The sequence below is a fragment of the Narcine bancroftii genome, chromosome 2, assembly GCF_036971445.1.
Source record: "Narcine bancroftii isolate sNarBan1 chromosome 2, sNarBan1.hap1, whole genome shotgun sequence".
NCBI classification, from domain to species: Eukaryota; Metazoa; Chordata; class Chondrichthyes; order Torpediniformes; family Narcinidae; genus Narcine; species Narcine bancroftii.
In genome coordinates, this window is record NC_091470.1 from 13,803,945 (window position 1) to 13,823,119 (window position 19,175).

Below are 19,175 nucleotides of genomic sequence, written 5' to 3' on the forward strand. Positions count from 1 at the left end.
TGCACCACAACACAGGGTTACTTAAACAAAAGTAGTTTTTAATTATAATTGAACAAGAAAACAAAATTAAACTTTAACTTATAACTTAACTTACATACTTAACCTACCAAACCTACTTAATCCCCCCTCTAATACTAAGCGCAGGTGTGTGTAATGTATATTTAAGATTAGAAAAGTTCTTTGGATCACAGTCTAATCTCACTGGTTGCAGACAATTCTTGTACTGGGCACAGAGGTTAGCATTAACAAAGTTCACCAGTCTTTGGTGCTTAACAGGCACCAAGAACCACTCAGGAGGGTTCTTGCTGGTTTTCAGAGAGAGATTCCTTTTGTTCCAGGACATCAGTACCTGATTCCTTTCCAATTAATCTTGCTGACGAAACTTGCCCCTTCAGGGTTCTCCAGATAATCCTTACTTTCTTTCAGGTCACCTCAGACATCTAGTCTTCTCCTTTGACAAGACAGCCTTCCAAAAGTTTGCCAGCTTTGTCCTTCTGGAACTGATTTCTGAGTCTCTCCTCTCTATTTTCACTCCCTCCCTCTCTGAGAGCAAAACTGTTCTCCCCTGCTTGCAAAGATCACATGCTCTCCCAGGCTCCTGCAAAAAGCACTCTGCAAAAGTCCTGTGTTTTAAAATGTGTTTGTGTGCAAGCTGCTCTAACAATTCCTCCCAAACCACCTCTAGATACTCTGTCACAAAATCGAGTCAGGTCCGCTATTCCATCACGAGCTGATCCATTCTCCCACTCAGCCCTACTCCCTGCCTTGTCCCCTTAACCTTTGATAGTCTTGACTATTCAGATACCTATCAATCTCTGCCTTAAATACACCCAACAACCTGGCCTCCACAGCCGCTCGTGGTATTAAATTCCAAAGGTTCACCACTCTGGCTGAAGAAATTCCTCTGCATCTCTTTTTAATGGGCACCTTCAATCTTGAAGTTCTTCCCTCTTGCCCTTAACTCCTCTGTGGTGGGAAACTTTGCCACATCTACCTGTCCAGGCCTTTCAACGTATAAATTGCTTCTATGAGGTCAGTCCTCATTCTTTTTAATTCCAAGGAGTTAAATCCAAGAGCCATTGAATGTTCCTCATTTGCTAATCCCTACATTCTAGGAATTATTGTTGTAAATCTTCTTTGAACCCTCTCCAATGTTAGTACATCTTTTCTTAAATAAGTTGCTAAGTGAAATGGGGCTTAACCAGTGCCTTATAAAGCCACAACATCACATCCCTGCTCTTGTATCCTATTGTTCCAGATATGAATGCTAAGATTGCATTCACCTCTTCACCACTGACTCAACCTGGAGGTTAACCTTTAGGGTATCCTGCACAAGGACTCCCATGTCCCTTTGCACCTCAAATTTTGAATTTTATCATGATCCAAATAATAGTCTGTTTTTATTCCTTCTACCAAAATGCATGACCACATTCTTTCCAACACTGGGCAAAGAAGTGGCAATTGAATTACATTCTCCTAATCTCTCTAAGTCTCTCTGCAGACTTTCCTGACCCTCCACCGGTCTTTGTATTATCTGCAAACTCAGCTGCATCCCGATAATTAACATTCCACGTAAAAAGAAGTGGCCCCCACATTGACCCCTGCAGTACTCCACTGCTAACTGGTAGCCATCTGGAATAGAATCCTTTTGTTCCCACTCTCTGTTTCCTGCTGATCAGCTAATGCTCTACCCATGCTGGTATCCTGCCATGCACTCTCATTTTATGAAGCAAAACCTTTTGTGCCACAACTTATGTGATGGAATTGTGTTATTATTAATCTTTGGTTATGAACAATATATTTTAGTTATTTTTGTGGGTTTGGACACAGGGACAGGGACACAGACACACACAGTTACACACTCAGAGGGAAGCCATTTTTGGAGTTGCAAAGTCTGGTAAGCCACCCCAATAAAAGTAGAAGTGCTTGTTCTAGGACAATGGGGTTGCTCAAGGAGGGCATTTAATTAAACAAAAGCCTCTTTGTTTAGCTATGTTGTTAGAATGGAGACTCAGATGTCATCTGTTTAAACAAAAACAGGCTTTTGCTTGTGGTCAGCAGACTTAACAGAGGCATTGGCTTTTAAATGCTTTTGGAAGAGGTAAAGTGAAATGCTTTTTGGAAGAAACCAAAAGACAGGAATGATGTCATGTGCTTAAGACACTTCAAGACAGCATTTTTGAATATTAAGGAACAAATTTCAAACTGAAGCCAGAAAATTCCTTATCATCCTATAGCTTTACCGTCCTGGTAAGTCACACAGGATTGAAAAATGGTAGCCTCTAAAGAGAGAAAGGTGCTGTTCTATATTGTATTCTCCTTGTTCTGGGAGATGTACAAAATAAGAGAGAGAGGGCAGTCCTGCTGTGTCCATTTGTACATGGCACATAACCCTTGCCTGGGTTTGTGAAATCATTGTGGGAGAAAGCAGATTCCGAAACCTCCGTGCAAGAGAGGGGGATTTGTGAAAAATCATTCATAAGAAGAAACATTGCTCTGAATACAACACATCAAGAAATTCGTGAGTTTTAAAGAGATCTCATTTCTTGATGGTTCAAAGTACTTCGTCACTACTTTTGAGCAACAATTTAAAGACTCTGAGTTTCAACATGAAAACTTTCTTAGATTGAACTTTAAAATCATTACTTCAGAATTATACCTGAACTATCTTCGTCTTTGGCTTCGCGGACGAAGATTTATGGAGGGGTAATGTCCACGTCAGCTGCAGGCTCGTTTGTGGCTGACAAGTCCGATGCGGGACAGGCAGACACGGTTGCAGCGGTTGCAAAGGAAAATTGGTGGGTTGGGGTTGGGTGTTGGGTTTTTCCTCCTTTGCCTTTTGTCAGTGAGGTGGGCTCTGCGGTCTTCTTCAAAGGAGGTTGCTGCCCGCCGAACTGTGAGGCGCCAAGATGCACGGTTGGAGGCGAGATCAGCCCACTGGCGGTGGTCAATGTGGCAGGCACCAAGAGATTTCTTTAGGCAGTCCTTGTACCTTTTCTTTGGTGCACCTCTGTCACGGTGGCCAGTGGAGAGCTCGCCATATAACACGATCTTGGGAAGGCGATGGTCTGTAATGAACTATAATGGTTTTGGTTTTGCCACACCCACCGATCATCCACCACCGACCTTCATTTTTCAGCCTAATTTTAAGGGTTTTATGGTACATCCGGCATACAAGTCTACCCCTATTTTTTGGGCTGTCCGGGCCTCCCAGGAACAACCCAGAATTTTTAAAAACACCCCAATAGCAAATAACAAAGCTGTTAATGAAGTAAGTAAAAAATAAAATCTCACTCCCTGCGGGAGCAGGAACCTTGGCCTACCAGGCAGGAGCGGTGCCGGCAACCTCAGGGTCCCAGGTATGAGCGGTTATGGTGGCGCCCAGTGATGGGGAGGTGTCGGTGAGTGGCAGCACCAGCGGCAGAGAGATGCTTCCAGCATTGACTTATACGCCAAATTGAAGTCCATCTGGTTTTATCGGCAAATTTAAGGTCCAAGATATGTATTTGGCATATAAGTCGACCCTTCCTTTTTGAAATTTTTTTAGGATTTCATAACTCGACTTGTATGCCAAAATATACAGTACGTACACTTGTGCATACTGGGGTTAAGTTGGAGTTAAGAAGTGATATGTTATTAATAAAAATTGAAGATATTGTTGTCTATAGTGAATTCCCATTCCTGCGGGTTTAGTATATAACACTTGTCAAAGGCCTTTTGAAACTCTGAATGTACTCGTATCTTGTGGTTTCCTCAAAAAATAACTATTTTGCCCTATCTTCCTGTCTTCCACACAAGCTCCCTACCATTTGCTATCTACTAACAGGATGGTTTTTATCTGTTTACTCCCTATTCCCCCCCACCCCCTCCCCCCTCTCTCTCTTGCAACAGTGGGCTGTCAAACTGCAGGATTCTTTCAAGGCTCAGCGGAGTTGTGGATGATAACTAAAGCAACCCCAATTTGTATCGCCACCCCATCAAACTCCATGGAGATGTTATTTCAGCTTTCAGTCTCAGTAACTTCTACAATGTTTCATGCTGCTCATTTCCTTCAGTTCCTCATTTGTACGAGTCTCTTGGTTCCAGAGTTTCTTGTGCTTCCTCCTGTGAAAGTAGACACAGTGTTTTGTTGCTTTTCTATTTTGATGCTCCTTTCTAAATTCAACCAAGTTTGTCTGCAAGGGGTAAATATTTGAGGGGTTTTTGAGTCATCCTCAATCCCAAGGTATGATGATGATGTTTACTGACATACACATTGTACAATGTACTTATGTGCCAAAATTCTTAGACTACAGCTGAACAGGGACTTGTAAAGAAAAGCTATAGTCATCGACTCATTGAAAAAAATTGAGACAATCAATACGATGGATACAAATATTCACATTAACCTGCTTCAAAAAAAGTGACTTGCAAACATGCAGACAGTCCATGATTCGTGTACCAAGAAGAGGTGCAAATTATTGGGTGAAAAATCTTTGCATCATTACAGGAAAAAAAGAATAAAACTTTAATCAAATATCCATAACCATTGATACAAAAAAAACTTTTATATTTTTCTCCCCATTCCCCTCCACCCAAAAGAAAGAAAAGAAAGAAACCCCTACCATTTAATATACAATAATATTAGCATAGACAATTATTAATTGTAATTAAAAATTACTAATTAAGAGGAGTGGGTAAGATAGATGGACAGAAAATTATCCATAAAATCCATAGATGGTTTCCAAATACTATAAAAAATTTTCAACTCAATTCCTTAAATTAAACGTTACTTTTTCCAAAGGTATACTATTTCACATCTCATTATACCATCTACTTAATAACACTTCTCTATAATCTTTCCATGATATCGCGATACATTTCTTTGCAGTTGCTATTGCAATACTTTTTAAAAATTTCTTGGTATTTGTCCAATTTCAATTTCATATCCTTTTCATAGATATCTCCAAGTAAAAAGATTCTTGGATCCTTTGATATCTTTATCTTTATAATTTTCCCTAATAATAAACTCAGTTCATTTCAAAACTTTTCACAAGGCCACAATGAATGCAAAAAAGACCCTATTTCTTTTGCACATTGAAAACACTGATTTGAAAAATTAGGCTTAATTCCATTTAACTTCTGAGGAGTGTAATGCAACTGATGAAGAAAATTACATTGAATAATTTGATATCTAGCATTTACTGTATTCGTAACACTTTTATAACATAATTTTGACCAAATCTCCTTCTGAATTTGTATATTTAATCTTCCATCAAATTTTGGATTTATATAAATCTTTTTTCTTTGCAGTCTCTTGTAATTTTGTATACATATTAGTCATAAATTTCTTAACAACAAACGTATCTGTTATTATATCTTCAATTGACTTTGTTTAGGGAGTCGCAAATCTGTCCCCAGTCTCTTTTTCAAATACATTTTTAATTGATAATACGCAAAAATTGTATTATTATGTATATTGTATTTATCTTTTAACTGATCAAAGGTTAAGAAAAAAAGATCCTAAAAACAATCTTTTATTCTCGATATAACCTTTACGATACCAACGATCAAATAAAGACTTATTCAAAGTAAAAGGGAAGAAGTTGATTTTGTTTTAACAATATTTTTGGTCATTGATCATTTTTAATTCCTCTCTCAATATGAATTCTATTCCGTATGTTTAAAATATATTTCAATACAGAAAAATCTTTAGTTCCTTTAAACGATTCACTATTCCATTTATACAAAATTAATTCTGGAATAGTCTCACCAATTTTATTCCTTTCTATTTGAACCCAAGCTGATTTTTCATCCCGTTGATAACAGGAGGACAAAAACCTCAATTGCTTTAAAACAATTCTTAAAATTTGGTGGTCTTAGTCCACCCTGATCAAATTTCCACATTAATTTTTCTAAACCAATTCCTGACATCTTACCTTTCCAAAGAAACTTACGTATTATTTTATTCAAGCTTCAAAAGAAAAATTCTGGAACTTGAATAGGCAATGATTGAAACAAATATTGTATTTTTGGAAAAAACTTGTTCTTGAACCTAGAGGTGCTGGTTTTCAGGCTTCTGTATCTTCTACCTGAAAGTAGCAGTGAGGGGAGGTTGTGACCAGGGTGGTGGATGTCCTTTGTGATGTTGGTTGCCTTCTTGAGGCAGCACCTCATATATGAAGATGTCTGCAATGGATGGGAGATCAGAGCCTGTGATAGGTCTGACTACCTTCTGCAGCCGTTCTTGGGCAGTTGAATTCCCACACCAGGTTGTGATTCACCAGTCACTCTACTTTGCACAGTAAACCTGTAGAAGTTTGATAGCGTACCTAGCATCACGACAAATTTCCTTGGATTCCTTAGAAAGTAGAGGCGTTGGTTTGCTTTCTTCATGGTTGCCTCGATGTCCTGGCTCCAGGAAAGGTCTTCTGAAATATGGATTACAGGAACCAGAAGGTTCTGACTCTCTCTACCTCCGTCCCATCAATGTGGCCTCTCCATCCTAAAATCAACAATGTGGAGTAAAACACAAATAGTGTGCAGATACCATATTGAAGTGGAGAAACTCAACAGGTTAAACAGTGTACTTTATACAGCAGAGATCCATAACCAACATTTAGGACTTGAGCCCTCATCAAGATATGGACAAAATGTAGACAGGTACCCGAACAAATGAGCTCCATAGTCTTGGTGATATTGAGAGCAAGTTTGTTGTCTGGCACCAGCCAATCTGTGGTTCTTGATCTCCATCCTGAATTCTCATTTCCTGTTACTTGGTCAGCAATAGTGGTGTCACCAGCGAAATTGTTGATTGAGTTGGAGGTGAACTTGGTTACACAGTCAGGAATGTGAAAGGAATAGATTCAGGAAATAAACATGCAACTTTGGGTGCCTATGTTGACAATCAATGTGGAGAAGATAATGTTGTCAAACTCCAAATGCAGAGGAACGAACAGACTTCCTGTTCCTTCAGCTTGGTCATGTGTTTTGCTCCTATGATGGCATTGAATGCTGAGCTGTAGTTGTTGGATGTAAGTGTTCCCGTGGTCTAGATGATCTAACACCTAGTAGAATACCAGCAAGACATGTCATGATGATAGGTAGACTGAAGCAGGCCCAGATCCTTCCTGAAAAAATTGTTTGTGGTCCATAACCAACCTCTCGAAGCACTTCATCAAGTAGCAGGTGGAGACCTCTGACCACTGTAGTGAGAGGTTGAATGTGTCCATACAAGGTAAAGGGGTGGCCTTCGCAGATGACCTGGGGCTTTATCATTTGGGCAATTTGATTGCAATGAGTGATAAACTAACTAAATTCCAAATTTCATTTGTTAAAATAACAAAAAAATGTGTTGCGATTACTTAGAAGTCCGACTCCTCTCTACAGATAGCACGATGGAAGAGAGATGAATAGTTATATTTGTTTGGGGGGGGGGGAAAGAATCACATACAATTTAAAAAATAAATATGACGTATTTATAAAAATATGGCAAACGTATCTGGACTATATAGGGGCCAAAATATAAAAAGGTTCTATAAGTGACCCCAATGAAGATTTTCTTTTTTAAACCAAATTGTAAGCCCTGACGATGTATGGATTTATACTGGGAAGAGGGAAGGGGTTGTTGTGTTTTGTTTTGTAAGAAAATAGAAAGTTATATACACATATATTTATATATTTTGAAAATGGAAAATTTTGATATGTATATTTATGGAAAAAAAAACTAAATAAAATATAAAAAAAAGAATGTGTCCTCAAAAACTCCAACCAGTTGTTTTGCACAGCTTTTAAGAACCCAGCTAAGTATACCATCTGGGCTGAGGAGAAACTGGTTCAGATATCAGGAGTTTTGGATCGAGGCAGATGACTTTAGTGCAAGAAAGTGGCCCAGAGGTAAAGTATCAGCCATGACTTAGTGAATGTCCGAGCAGTCATGAGGGCCTCGATGTTTTATTTCCCATTTGGAAATGTGACTTGGATGACAGGAGATGGAGTGTACTTGCTGGATGAATTTCAAATGATCTCAGAGATGAAACTCGCATCATATAACTTATTCTGTCCATTGTGGGTTTTATTTTGGATATCAGCAGTCCTTGTGAAAATTATCTTGAAGCTGAAAGATTAATCCCTCTGACATAGTTACTGAAAGTTATTTTAAGTGATGGTGAAAATGTGTTGTCATGGACCAAGTTGAGTTTGCATTACATTTCTGGGAATCCATGAATAAATAATTAAACCATTTGGCCATTGAAAGATTAAAGCTTCGATGTTCCAAATGTAAAACAGCCAATTAAACATAAAATATCACAAAATAAAGTTTCTATATCCTGTAACTTTGACTTTATTTTCTTTGCAGCTTGGAATTATATATCGAGATATTAAATTGGAAAATATACTTCTCGACAGTAATGGGCATGTAGTTCTGACAGATTTTGGACTTAGTAAAGAGTTTCTGATTGACGAAGTAAGTATTTTTTAAACTTGCAGCATCTGCAAGATGTAAGAGTTTTTAAATGTTAAGTAAATGAATGGGAGAGTGTATTGATGATGCCACTTTCTTGCAATGTCAGACAAATGTTAAGCCTGTGACTTGACTGGTATGTTACCAAAGGTGACGTGTTGCAGTGAATGTACAAATACTGGATTAACTTCTTATACACTCTATACCTGTTGATTATGTTACTGGCCCTCAGACTTGAATAGACTGTGTTTTCACTTATATGGTGTCAGCAGGAATCTTGTGCCCACAGACTTAAACAAATCGTCATGGTGATCGGTTGGATCCCCATATTATTTACAAAGTATGAGAAAAATTGAACCTTAGTGACAGGATACACAATGCCTTGCCGTAGGCTACAGATCAGCATCGACCAAGCTCTGGGGGAAATGTTGGCTTTTCATCTCTCTTTTCAGCCGGTCTTAAAGTCATTCACAGGATCTTTGTGTCATGGAGTCCTACGGAATTATAAATGGCTACAGAATGGAATCTGGCCCTTTGGCCCAATGTGTCACTGGCAGGCTGTCCCAACCCAGGTATTCCCTCAACATGATTCCCATGCTGCTGCCCCTATGTTGAAGTGTTCATGTGGTGTCAATGGAAACTGTGACAAGGGAGTGCTCCAAGATTAGGATTGGGTAAGATTTGTTAGAAGTGCTCTGGATTACCTGCCCAAAATCTTCTAAAGTAATAAAGTCCCAAACGATGGCCATCGGTTGAGATGTGTGGGTGAGTTACATTATGTTTGTACTATCATGGTGGAAGGTATGAACATCTGAGGTGATTGCAGGATCACCCAAATTGTTATTATCTGATATCTTCCATTTCACTTGCCATTGTACAAGATGATTCACAAAACTTAAAAATTTCACCTTAAAATGAATCGTCCTATACACTGGTCTCAAATCTGTACCTTGCCGGTGAAGTCTCAACACTGCTGCCATCTTCCTGCCGCTCTGACGCAATCTTGATCATGCCCTGTTAGTTATTTACAAAGTCTCAGTGCTCCTCTGTAGGGGTTCATGTGCCCAGTCCGACTGCCGTCAGCTCTGTAGTGGCTTTAAACTCCCTGAGCTATCAGTGGTTTATTTTGAAATATCCAATTTTAAACCCTTAAATGATAATTTGTTATTAAAATATTCTGATTTGCTTTAAAACTGCATCCACTAGTCAATGTTAAGTGCTAAATTTGGGCGAGATCATCTTATTCAAAGGGTATTGCTCAAAACCAACATTTTGGATGGAAATTCTGGGGTCGTACTTTGCACGTGTCGTCCTGGATGGTGGCATATATGGTGCGCTTTGCCTTGTTACTTCGAACTGGGTCAACAGGGGTAGGAGAATGAGAGAAGAGGTAGGGGGAAGGAAAAAGAAGAAAAAATGAACTGCTGTAAAATTAATGCCAATCAGGAGGCAGGATGAATAGGAACCCTGTGAACCTGTGAATGTGCGTGGTTGGCAAGCCACCCTGCACAACCCCTGGTGGCCTGGTACTTATGTCCCAAATGAGTACTCCTGAATCCTGGAATAATAATCTCGTGACTGAGCCCTAAAATTCTACCAAATCAAATGGTGAGTTTGCATTTTTTAATTAAATAAGCTGACAGATAAATAATTGGTGACTACTTAAGCACTGGATTTGAATGAAACCCGTAACCCTATGAAATGGCATAAAGAGGCACTCATTTCCAGGGCAGTTGGAAATGGAGAATAATTACTGGCTTTACAAGCGATGTCCACATGCCATGAGTAAATTTTTTAAAATACAGCAGTTGTGGGGTTCAACATGCGAAAATCAACTGTTGACCGTGAGGTTTATTTTTCCATTCACAGTCCATGTTTATGTAAATACTGTCACCACATGTAAATTGTATATCTAAGTATATCTGGCTTCTATGCAGTTAAATGTCAAATGTGAATGGTGTATTTTAATATTTTACAAAGAATGCTGAGTTACTAATTCAGGTTCAGCTGTAAGCTGCGATATTTTAATTGGAAAAATGTGGTTAACACAGTTGCATTAGTCACACAATTTTGCAACAATTGGATAGTTGGAACATTTCGCTAATATAGCTATACTTCTGTGGATTAGTATTCAAATTATTAGTTTGTTCATTTCTAATCCTTTTGCGTATAAGACACTTGTCTAATGTTGATTGTGTAACTGCCAAATATATAGTATTCAATTTTTTTAAAAAGGGTTATAGCATGGTAATAGGCCCATGAGGCCTTGCTGCTCAAAGCCTCCCATGTGACCAATTGACCTACAAACCCTGTATGATTTTGGAGGAAACTAGAGCACCCAGCGAAAACCCATGTTGACTCAGGAAGAACATACAAACTTATTGTCACAGGTCGCTGGTGCTGTAATTGCCGTGTGCCACCCTTATAAGCTATATCTCTATGAATAATGATGTGGGTGAGAAATTATTTAAAAATCTAATGAGGATGAAAATATTTTTGGTGCTTACTATTTTTAATGGTGCTATTTCGGGCGACTTATTTGTATTGTATAGTTCTGCCTCAAGCTTGGCCAATTGGACAGCCTGGATTGTGATATAGAGAATTGGAATTGTGGGCAGGCTTGATCACAAGAGGGCTGAATGTAGTGCAGGGAGAGATGCTGTTAAATCCTTATGCAAGAAGCCCAGGGAGAAAGGTTTGTTACGGGGAGGGCTGGCGTTGGAGAGTGGGGAAGGATTTCTACATTCAGTTGGGCTTGGATGGAGGATTGTGAAGGGGGTGTTCGTGTGTTGGAAGACTGGAGATCGAGGGTTTGAAGAAACTCCTCCAGAGCTAGGAGCTTGAAGCCTAGAATCTCGTTCTTTCCATTAGAGAGTGTTAAAGTCCTCTGATTCACTGCCATTTTCCCCATTTCTATAAAATCTGCAACACCAGTTAATTTCAGAGGATTTTTACAATATAGAGGAATGGTGGGTTATGGGGACATGCTGAGGAGACAATTGTGAGGGACTCCTACTATTTCCGGTAGTCTTATGTCCTAACTAATGAGGATATCCATTTTATCTGTTACCCACTTTTCTTTCTAAAGCTGTACATTTTCTTGAATTGCTGAGGGCAGTTAAGTTTGGTTTAGTTTTCTTTGCATACTTTGATCTCTCTTTTGCAATGAGCCATCTGGAAATTCAAGGTATTTCCAATGAATTTTGACCTGTTGTCTGTTGAACAATATTCCGCCATTTCAAATGCTTTTGCTCTCAGATTTAATTAAATTCTGAGCTATTTTAGGATGTTTGTGTGGCTGAATTGCAAAGTGCTTTTGGAGAAGTGAGTTAATAATAGATGTTTCAGCAAAACTCTGCTTCCCCTGGAATGTTATAGAATAATTGAGTTCAGGCTAACTTTTAAGTCATGGTTACCAGGGACAGGACACTATAGCAGGAATGGGTTGTATTTTTCCACTAATTATATTGATTTGGATTGTTGCCCAACATACAATCCAAGTATAGAACAGAATCCCAATGCAGTACAGAAACAGGACCTTTGGCCCATCAAGTCATACTGAACTATTTTTACACCTAGTCCAATAGACTTGCTACCGAACTGTAGCCCTCCATTCCTCTCCCATGCATGCACCCATCCAAATTTCTCTTAAATGTTGAAAATTGAGCCCACATTCACCACTTCGGCTAATGACTCATTCCGCATTCTCACCACTCTCTGCATGAAGATGTTTACCCCTAATGTTCCCTTTAAACCTCTCATTTTTTTCACCCTTGACCCAAGTCCTCTTGTTCTTGCCTTACCACCGTCCAAAAAGCCTGCTTGCATTTACCCTATATGTACCGCTCATAATTTTCTTCACTTCCTCATTCTCTAATGCTTCAGGCAATAAAGTCCTAACTTATTCAACTATTCCCTAAAACTCGAGACCCAGCAACATCTTTGTAGATTTTTTCTGCACTCTTTAAATCTTAATGATACATTCCTGAAGTTAGGTGACCAAAACTGAACACAGTGCTCAAAATTTGGCCTCACAAATATCTTGTACAACTTCAACATAACATCCCAACACCTCTATTAAAATACTTTGATTTATGAAAGCCAATGAGCCAAAAGCTTTCTTTACAATCTTGTTGACCCTATGATACCACGTTAAAGTCAAGACTTGCCCTGCTGAATGTTTCCAGCATTTTTGATTTAGTAGGTTAATCATCCACTTTATGTTTTTTGCCACTTTACTCCTATATTTCTATTTTCTAGTTCTTTATCAATTTATTGACCTTCACCAAATTCAGGAGCAGGTGTACTGTTCTTATTCTTGTCAGGTCAAGTCAAGTTTATTGTCATCTAATTGTACAAGTACGACCCGACGAAACATCATTCTCCGGTCCTCAGTGCAAAAGCTCAGACACACAGCCAGATATAACCCACATACAGACAAACAGTACATATACAGGACAAGTATTTCATCTATACACATAAATAAATATTGCTTTGTACATATGAGAGTCTCGGATGGTTAATATGTCCAGTTCCTTTGGTTGTTCAGCATTCTCACTGCCCTTGGGAAGAAACTAATCCTCGGCCTGGTGGTGCTGGCTCTGATCCTCCTGGATCCCTTCCCCAATGAGAGTAGCTGAAAGATGCTGCATGCAATGTGGAAGGGGTCCTCAATGATTTTGCGATTTTGCATGCCCTCTTTAGACAACAAATCCAATAGGTCACTTTGATGGGGGGGGGGGGGGGGGAAGAGTCCAGCGATCCTCTACCACTCTTATGGTAAAGGTTCCATTATTATCAAATAATACTACATTTAGATGTAACATGCATGAAATTTTTAAACTTTTGTCTACTGTAAGGCAGACGGAGAGTTGCCACTTTGTCCAGCGCCCCTCACAGAAACCTACAGCACCTGGTGTTCCCAGGCGGTCTCCCCTCCAAGTACCGACTAGTCCTGAGCCTTCTGAGATCAGTGTGGTCCTATGATTGACCTCCAATCTATTTCTCTGCAGCAACTGTACCACACTATGATGTTTCCAACCAAGGATACTTTCAATGGAGCTCTTATAGAAGGTTGACATATGGTGGCCAGTAGCCTTGCCTGCTCAGTCTTCTCAAAAAGTGCAATTGCTCTTGTGCCTTCCTGACAAGTGAGAATCTGTTGAGTGTCCATGATAAGTCACTAGTTAAGTGAACTCCAAGGGACTTGGTGCTTTCCACTCTCCACTACATAATTGTTGATGTGTAGTGGAGCGTGATCATTCCTGGTCCTCCTGAAGTCCATAATCATCTCCTTTTTTTCTTGCACCATTTCATGGGATTTTCCATCTCTTCTCTGTAGTGCGAACTCATCGTTGTTGCTGATGTGGACAACTGCTGTTGCATCATCTGCAAAATTGATTACACTTGGAGCTGGATTTGGTGAAGTAGTCATGGGTCAGTGGCATGAAGCCCTTTCAAGGAATTACGCACTGGTATTCCCAGACCCTCTGTTCTGTCATACTCTCCAGTGCCCCACTGTTTACAATATTAATCCTACCCTGATTTGTCCTCCCAAAGTGCAACACCTCGCACTTGCCTGCATTAAATTCCATCTGGTGTTTTGCAGCTAATTTTCCAGGTTGGTCCATATTTCACAACAAGCTGTCCAGTACATTTCTAATCTTAGTGTGATCTGCAAATTTGATGATCTAATTTGCCATGTTATTTTTTCAGATTGTTGATATAGATGGCAAACAATGGACCCAGCATACCAGTCACAGGCTTCCAAAGAGGCAATCATCTACTACCACCCTCCTGCAAAGCCAATGTCTAATCCAATTTACTACCTCATACTGGATATGAGGAACTGTACCTTCTTGACCAACCTCCCATGTGAAACCTTGTTAAAGGCCTTACTAAAGTCCATGTAGACAACATCCAGACATAACACACATACAGACAAACAGTACATATGGAGGACGAGTATTTCATCTATACAAATAAAAATTGTTTCATGAATATGAGAGTCTCGGATGATCAGTGTGAGCAGTTCCTTTTCGTCGATCAACATTCTCGCTGCCCACAGGAAGAAGCTGCTCCTCAGCCTGGCGGTGCTGGCTCTGATACTCCTGTCCAATACACAAATCTGCTGGAGAAACTCAGCAGGTCATGGAGCATCAGTAAAGGGTAACCAATGTTTTGGGCAGGCGTCTGAACAAAAAGGTGGGGTGAAGGGCTAATAGGCAAGAAGTAATAGGTGGGAGGATAAAAGAGAAAACACCTGAGAAGTGAAGGGGTGGGGGAGGGAAGAGCCAAGGGTATAGCCAAACAAGCCAATCACAAATTGGAGAAACAATACCTTGTATTCTGCCTTGACCATCTCCAACCAGACAGCATTTACATCGACTTCTCCAATTTCCATTAACCACCTCCTCCAATCTCTCCTTCCCCATCCCTCTGTCTCCTTTCCTCCAGCTCCCCATCCCTTTCCATTCCTGATGAGGATATTTGTGGAGCTGCCTTCTCCAGTGAGTTGTTTATAATTGTTCACCACCATTCTTGGCTAGATATGTCAGGACTGCAGACCTTTGATCTGATCCATTGAGAAAAAAGTGGGTTTAATTGAAGAGCTGTTTGGAAAAAATCTGATATGAGAGCAGTGTTTGAATGGTGTCCCTCTATAATGTCATTCTATGATTTTATTTTTAATACTCTCATCCATATAAAAAAATCCCCACTAATTTCAGGAGATTGCAGAGGTGACCTTGCAGAGGTTTATAATATTATGGGGGTAAAGATAAAGTAGGTAGTCTGCCTTTTTTCCCAGAATCGGGGAGTCTACAACTAGGAGGCATGGGTTTAAGGTGAATGGTAGAAGTTTAAAAGGGACCTGAGCAGTTTTAACCCACACAGAGGGTGGCGGGTGTGTGGAACAAGTTGTTAGAGGAAGGAAGCAGTAGAGGTGTGGACAATTACAATGTTTAAAAGATAGGTAAGCATATTTAACTAGTTCAGGAAGGCATCTTAGTTTGCATGGACAAGTTGGGCTGAAGACCCTGATTCCATGCTGTGGACCCATTGGAATAGAAATTTATTTCATATTTTGGACAGAAAAATGAGGTATAAAATTAGAAATGGTGACAGAGATGTATAGAGTTCTCTTCTGACTTTGGCTCCAAAGGTATCGATACTAGTTTCTATACTTTGGGCTTGATATCTTCCTTGTGGAGTATGATCACCCTGTTGTACCCAATAGGATAAATAGAAATTAACGAATGAAACAGAAACAATTAAAAAATATACATACATGAAATTTTAAAACTAAACCCAAACCCCGCCCTTCCCTAATCCATCCATCCCCTCTAACCTTCCCCAAAAAGAAGAGAAATAAGAAAGAGGAGATCACCCTTAACAACAAAATTCATCAGTTAATCACCATGGTTTGGAGTAACACCACTACTGTGTGGTGAGGCGATTTAAAAATTCAACCCCATGTAATCCAAATACGGACTCCAAATTTTACGATTAAAAAAAAATTATCACGCAAATTATATGTTATCCTCTCCAATGGAATACAAGACCTCAACTCCATATGCCATCTCTGAATACTCAAATCAGTCTAATTTTTCCAAGTAATTGCCAGACATTTTCTAGCCACAGCTAATGCCAACCTCAAAAATGCAATTTGAAATCTATTTAATTTTAATTCTAAACTCAACCTCTTAATATTACCCAACAAAAATACAAAAGGATCTAATGAAAATTTCATTTTCAGAATAACTTCTAAAAATTCCTTAAGTCTATTCCAAAAGGTTTTACAGTTTCACGTGACCAAGTGGAATGTAAAAAAGAACCTACATCCTTATGACATCTAAAGCATAAATCCAAATAAATAAAATTATATCTCCTTAACTTTTCTGGAGTTAAATATAATTGATGAATAAAATTATAATGAACGAATTGATACCTTACATTTACAATTTTAGTCATACTATCCCCACATAAATTCATCCAATCATCCTGAGAAATAAGTATACCTAAATCTTTCTCCCATTTCAATCTAGATTTATGTAAATCCAACTTAAGCATTTTATTCTGTAATGAAGCATACATCTCAGATATAAATCCCTTACCACCCTCAGAAAGTAAAATTTAAAACTTAGACAGTCTAGGTAACCGTAAAGTATGCCCAAAATTATCCAACAATGAAGTTTAATTTGATAATAATAAAAAAGAATATTTGAAGATATATTTCTCTTTCATTCTTTTAAAAGAAACAAAATATCCTGTTTCATAACAATCTTGCACCAATTTAATACCTTTTTGATCCTATAACCTTTAAAGCTGATTATTAAGTGTGAAGGGGAAAAACTTATTTTGATACAAAGAGTTTTAACTGAAATCTTACCTTGAGTACAATAAATCCATTACATGTTTCAAAACAGGTAAATTATAACTACTCAATAACTTAGGATTCCATCTATAAATAATCTATGATCCGCCTTCTCACCAATTTGAGATCATTCAATATTAGCCCATATCAAAGGGTTATCTATCTCAAACATCCTAAAAATAAATTTCAATTGTGCTGCATCAAAATAATTCAGAAAATTAGGGAGTTGCAGACCTCCTAATTCATATTTCCAAGTTAATTTTTGTGAAGATACCCGTACCATTTTATCCTTCCATAAAAATTTCCTCACCACAGCATTTAAAAAATGTTTGAGGAATCTTACAGGGAATAGATTGAAATAAATACTGAATTCAAGGAAAAATATTTGTTTTAATACAGTTAACTCTTCCTAAAAATGTAATCGGTAAATCGTTCCATTGATTCAAATCATATTTAATTTTATACAATAATGGCAAATAATTAAATTCATATAACTGTCTATAATTATAATCTACCTTAACATCTAAATACCTGATCTGATCTGACCATTTAAATTTCACAATATACCTACAAGAAAAATAATCAATTTTGGCTAATGACATAATCTCACTCTTTTCCCAATTAATTTTATAAACTGATATCTCACCATACTGAACCAATCTGTCATGTAAACACCTCAAAGAATTCTGAGGTTCTGTTAAATATATCAAAACATCATCTGCAAACAAATTAATTTTAAATTCATCAGATTTCACCTTAATACCTGTAATATTACTATCTTGTCTAATTGTCTGAGCCAAAGGTTCAACAACAAATGCAAATAGAACTGATAATGTTACAAACCCAGAGGACCCCAAAACCCAGCAACAATAGATATTCACCAAGACAAGTGGTTACTTCAACAAAGATTGCTTTTAATTATCTTTAAACATGAAAACAGAATCACACTTTAACTTATCACTATTGACTTAACTAACCTAACTTAACCACCTTCTAATTCTAAGTGCTTATGTATGTAATGTGTGTGTAAGTTCAGAAAAGTTCTTTGATTCACAGTCCAATCTCACTTCTCATTCCTCCAAGTTCACTGGTTGCAGGCAATTCATGTACTGTGCACAAAATTTAATATTTATAAAGTTCATCAGGCTTTGGTGCATGAAAGGTAAATGGTTACCGCTCAAGAAAGTTCTTGTCAGTTTTCATAGAGAGATTTGTTGTATACTGGATACCTTCAACTGATTCCTTTTTAATCAGCCACTTCAGTGTCTTGCCGAAGAAAATTGCCCCCTCAGAGTTCTCCAGATGATATCCTCTTTCTTTCAGGTCACCACAGAGTTCAGTCGTCTCCTCTTGCATGAACCACAAGGGCTTTGACCAGGTTGAACCAAACACTTACAACCCATCTTCCAATTGGGGTTTTCCACAAGCTTGCCAGCTTGTCCTGTTCCAGTCCCAGCTGCTGCTGTTGACTATAAAACTGCAGAACTGATCTGTGTGAGTCTCTCTCTCTCTCTCACTCACACACACACACACACACACACACACACACACACACTGTTTTACTCTCTCTGCTTGCAAAACCACATGTCCATCCTAGAACAGTAAGTTCCACTCCAGACAGAATGTGGCTCCGACAAGTTCTTTCATCTGTTGCCTTTTTGTAAACAACAATCTATTAGCGACGTCTCTTGGGCACTCTCCAAAGCTTTTGCAAAGGCTCTGGGACCGACATGTCTAGCATGAGCATAGCTCTAGTATTTTAAATAAGATTTGTTTTAAAGTGCTTATATGTGACCTACACTAAACAACCTGTCTCATTTTATCTCCCAAAAACATATCTATATTCTGTCATAGTAACAAAGGACAGCCTTGTTCAGTCGATCTGGTCAACATAAAAGGTAAAAATAACTGTCCATTTGTCACAACCCTAGCAGTGGGACTTCTATATAAAACCTAATCCACCCAATTAAAATATGGCCAAATTTAAATTTCTCTTAAACTTTAAATAATGAAAAACTCCATCTACTCTATCAAAGGCCTTTTCTTCATCCAACGAAATAACCAGATTGGGTCCCTCCCAAGAAGTGTTGATTAAAGAAATCAACTTCACAATACTATCTGCCGAATAACGATTTTTAATAAAACCCACCTGATCTAAATGAATTAAATCTAGTAAATATTTAGCCACCTATTAGCTAGAACCTTGGCTACAATTTTTATAATCAACATTTAATAATGAAATTGGTCTATAAGACCCAGCTTTCAGTGGGTCCCTATCTTTCTTTAGAGTAACTGTAATAATTGCTTGAGAAAAAGAGTCCAGAAAAGAATGAACGCCTGACGCCTGTTTCAATACTT

General features: G+C 38.4%; 1 protein-coding gene across 2 annotated transcripts in view; it reads left to right on the top strand.

The window, feature by feature from the left end:
* The window catches only part of rps6ka5 (ribosomal protein S6 kinase, polypeptide 5), a 265,478-nt gene that overhangs the window by 133,430 nt on the left and 112,873 nt on the right, over window positions 1–19,175 (top strand). For both annotated transcript variants that reach the window (XM_069915896.1, XM_069915897.1), the window contains exon 5: window positions 8,339–8,446. In XM_069915896.1, coding sequence (XP_069771997.1) covers window positions 8,339–8,446 — 108 coding nt within the window. The remainder of the gene's footprint in view (window positions 1–8,338; window positions 8,447–19,175) is intronic.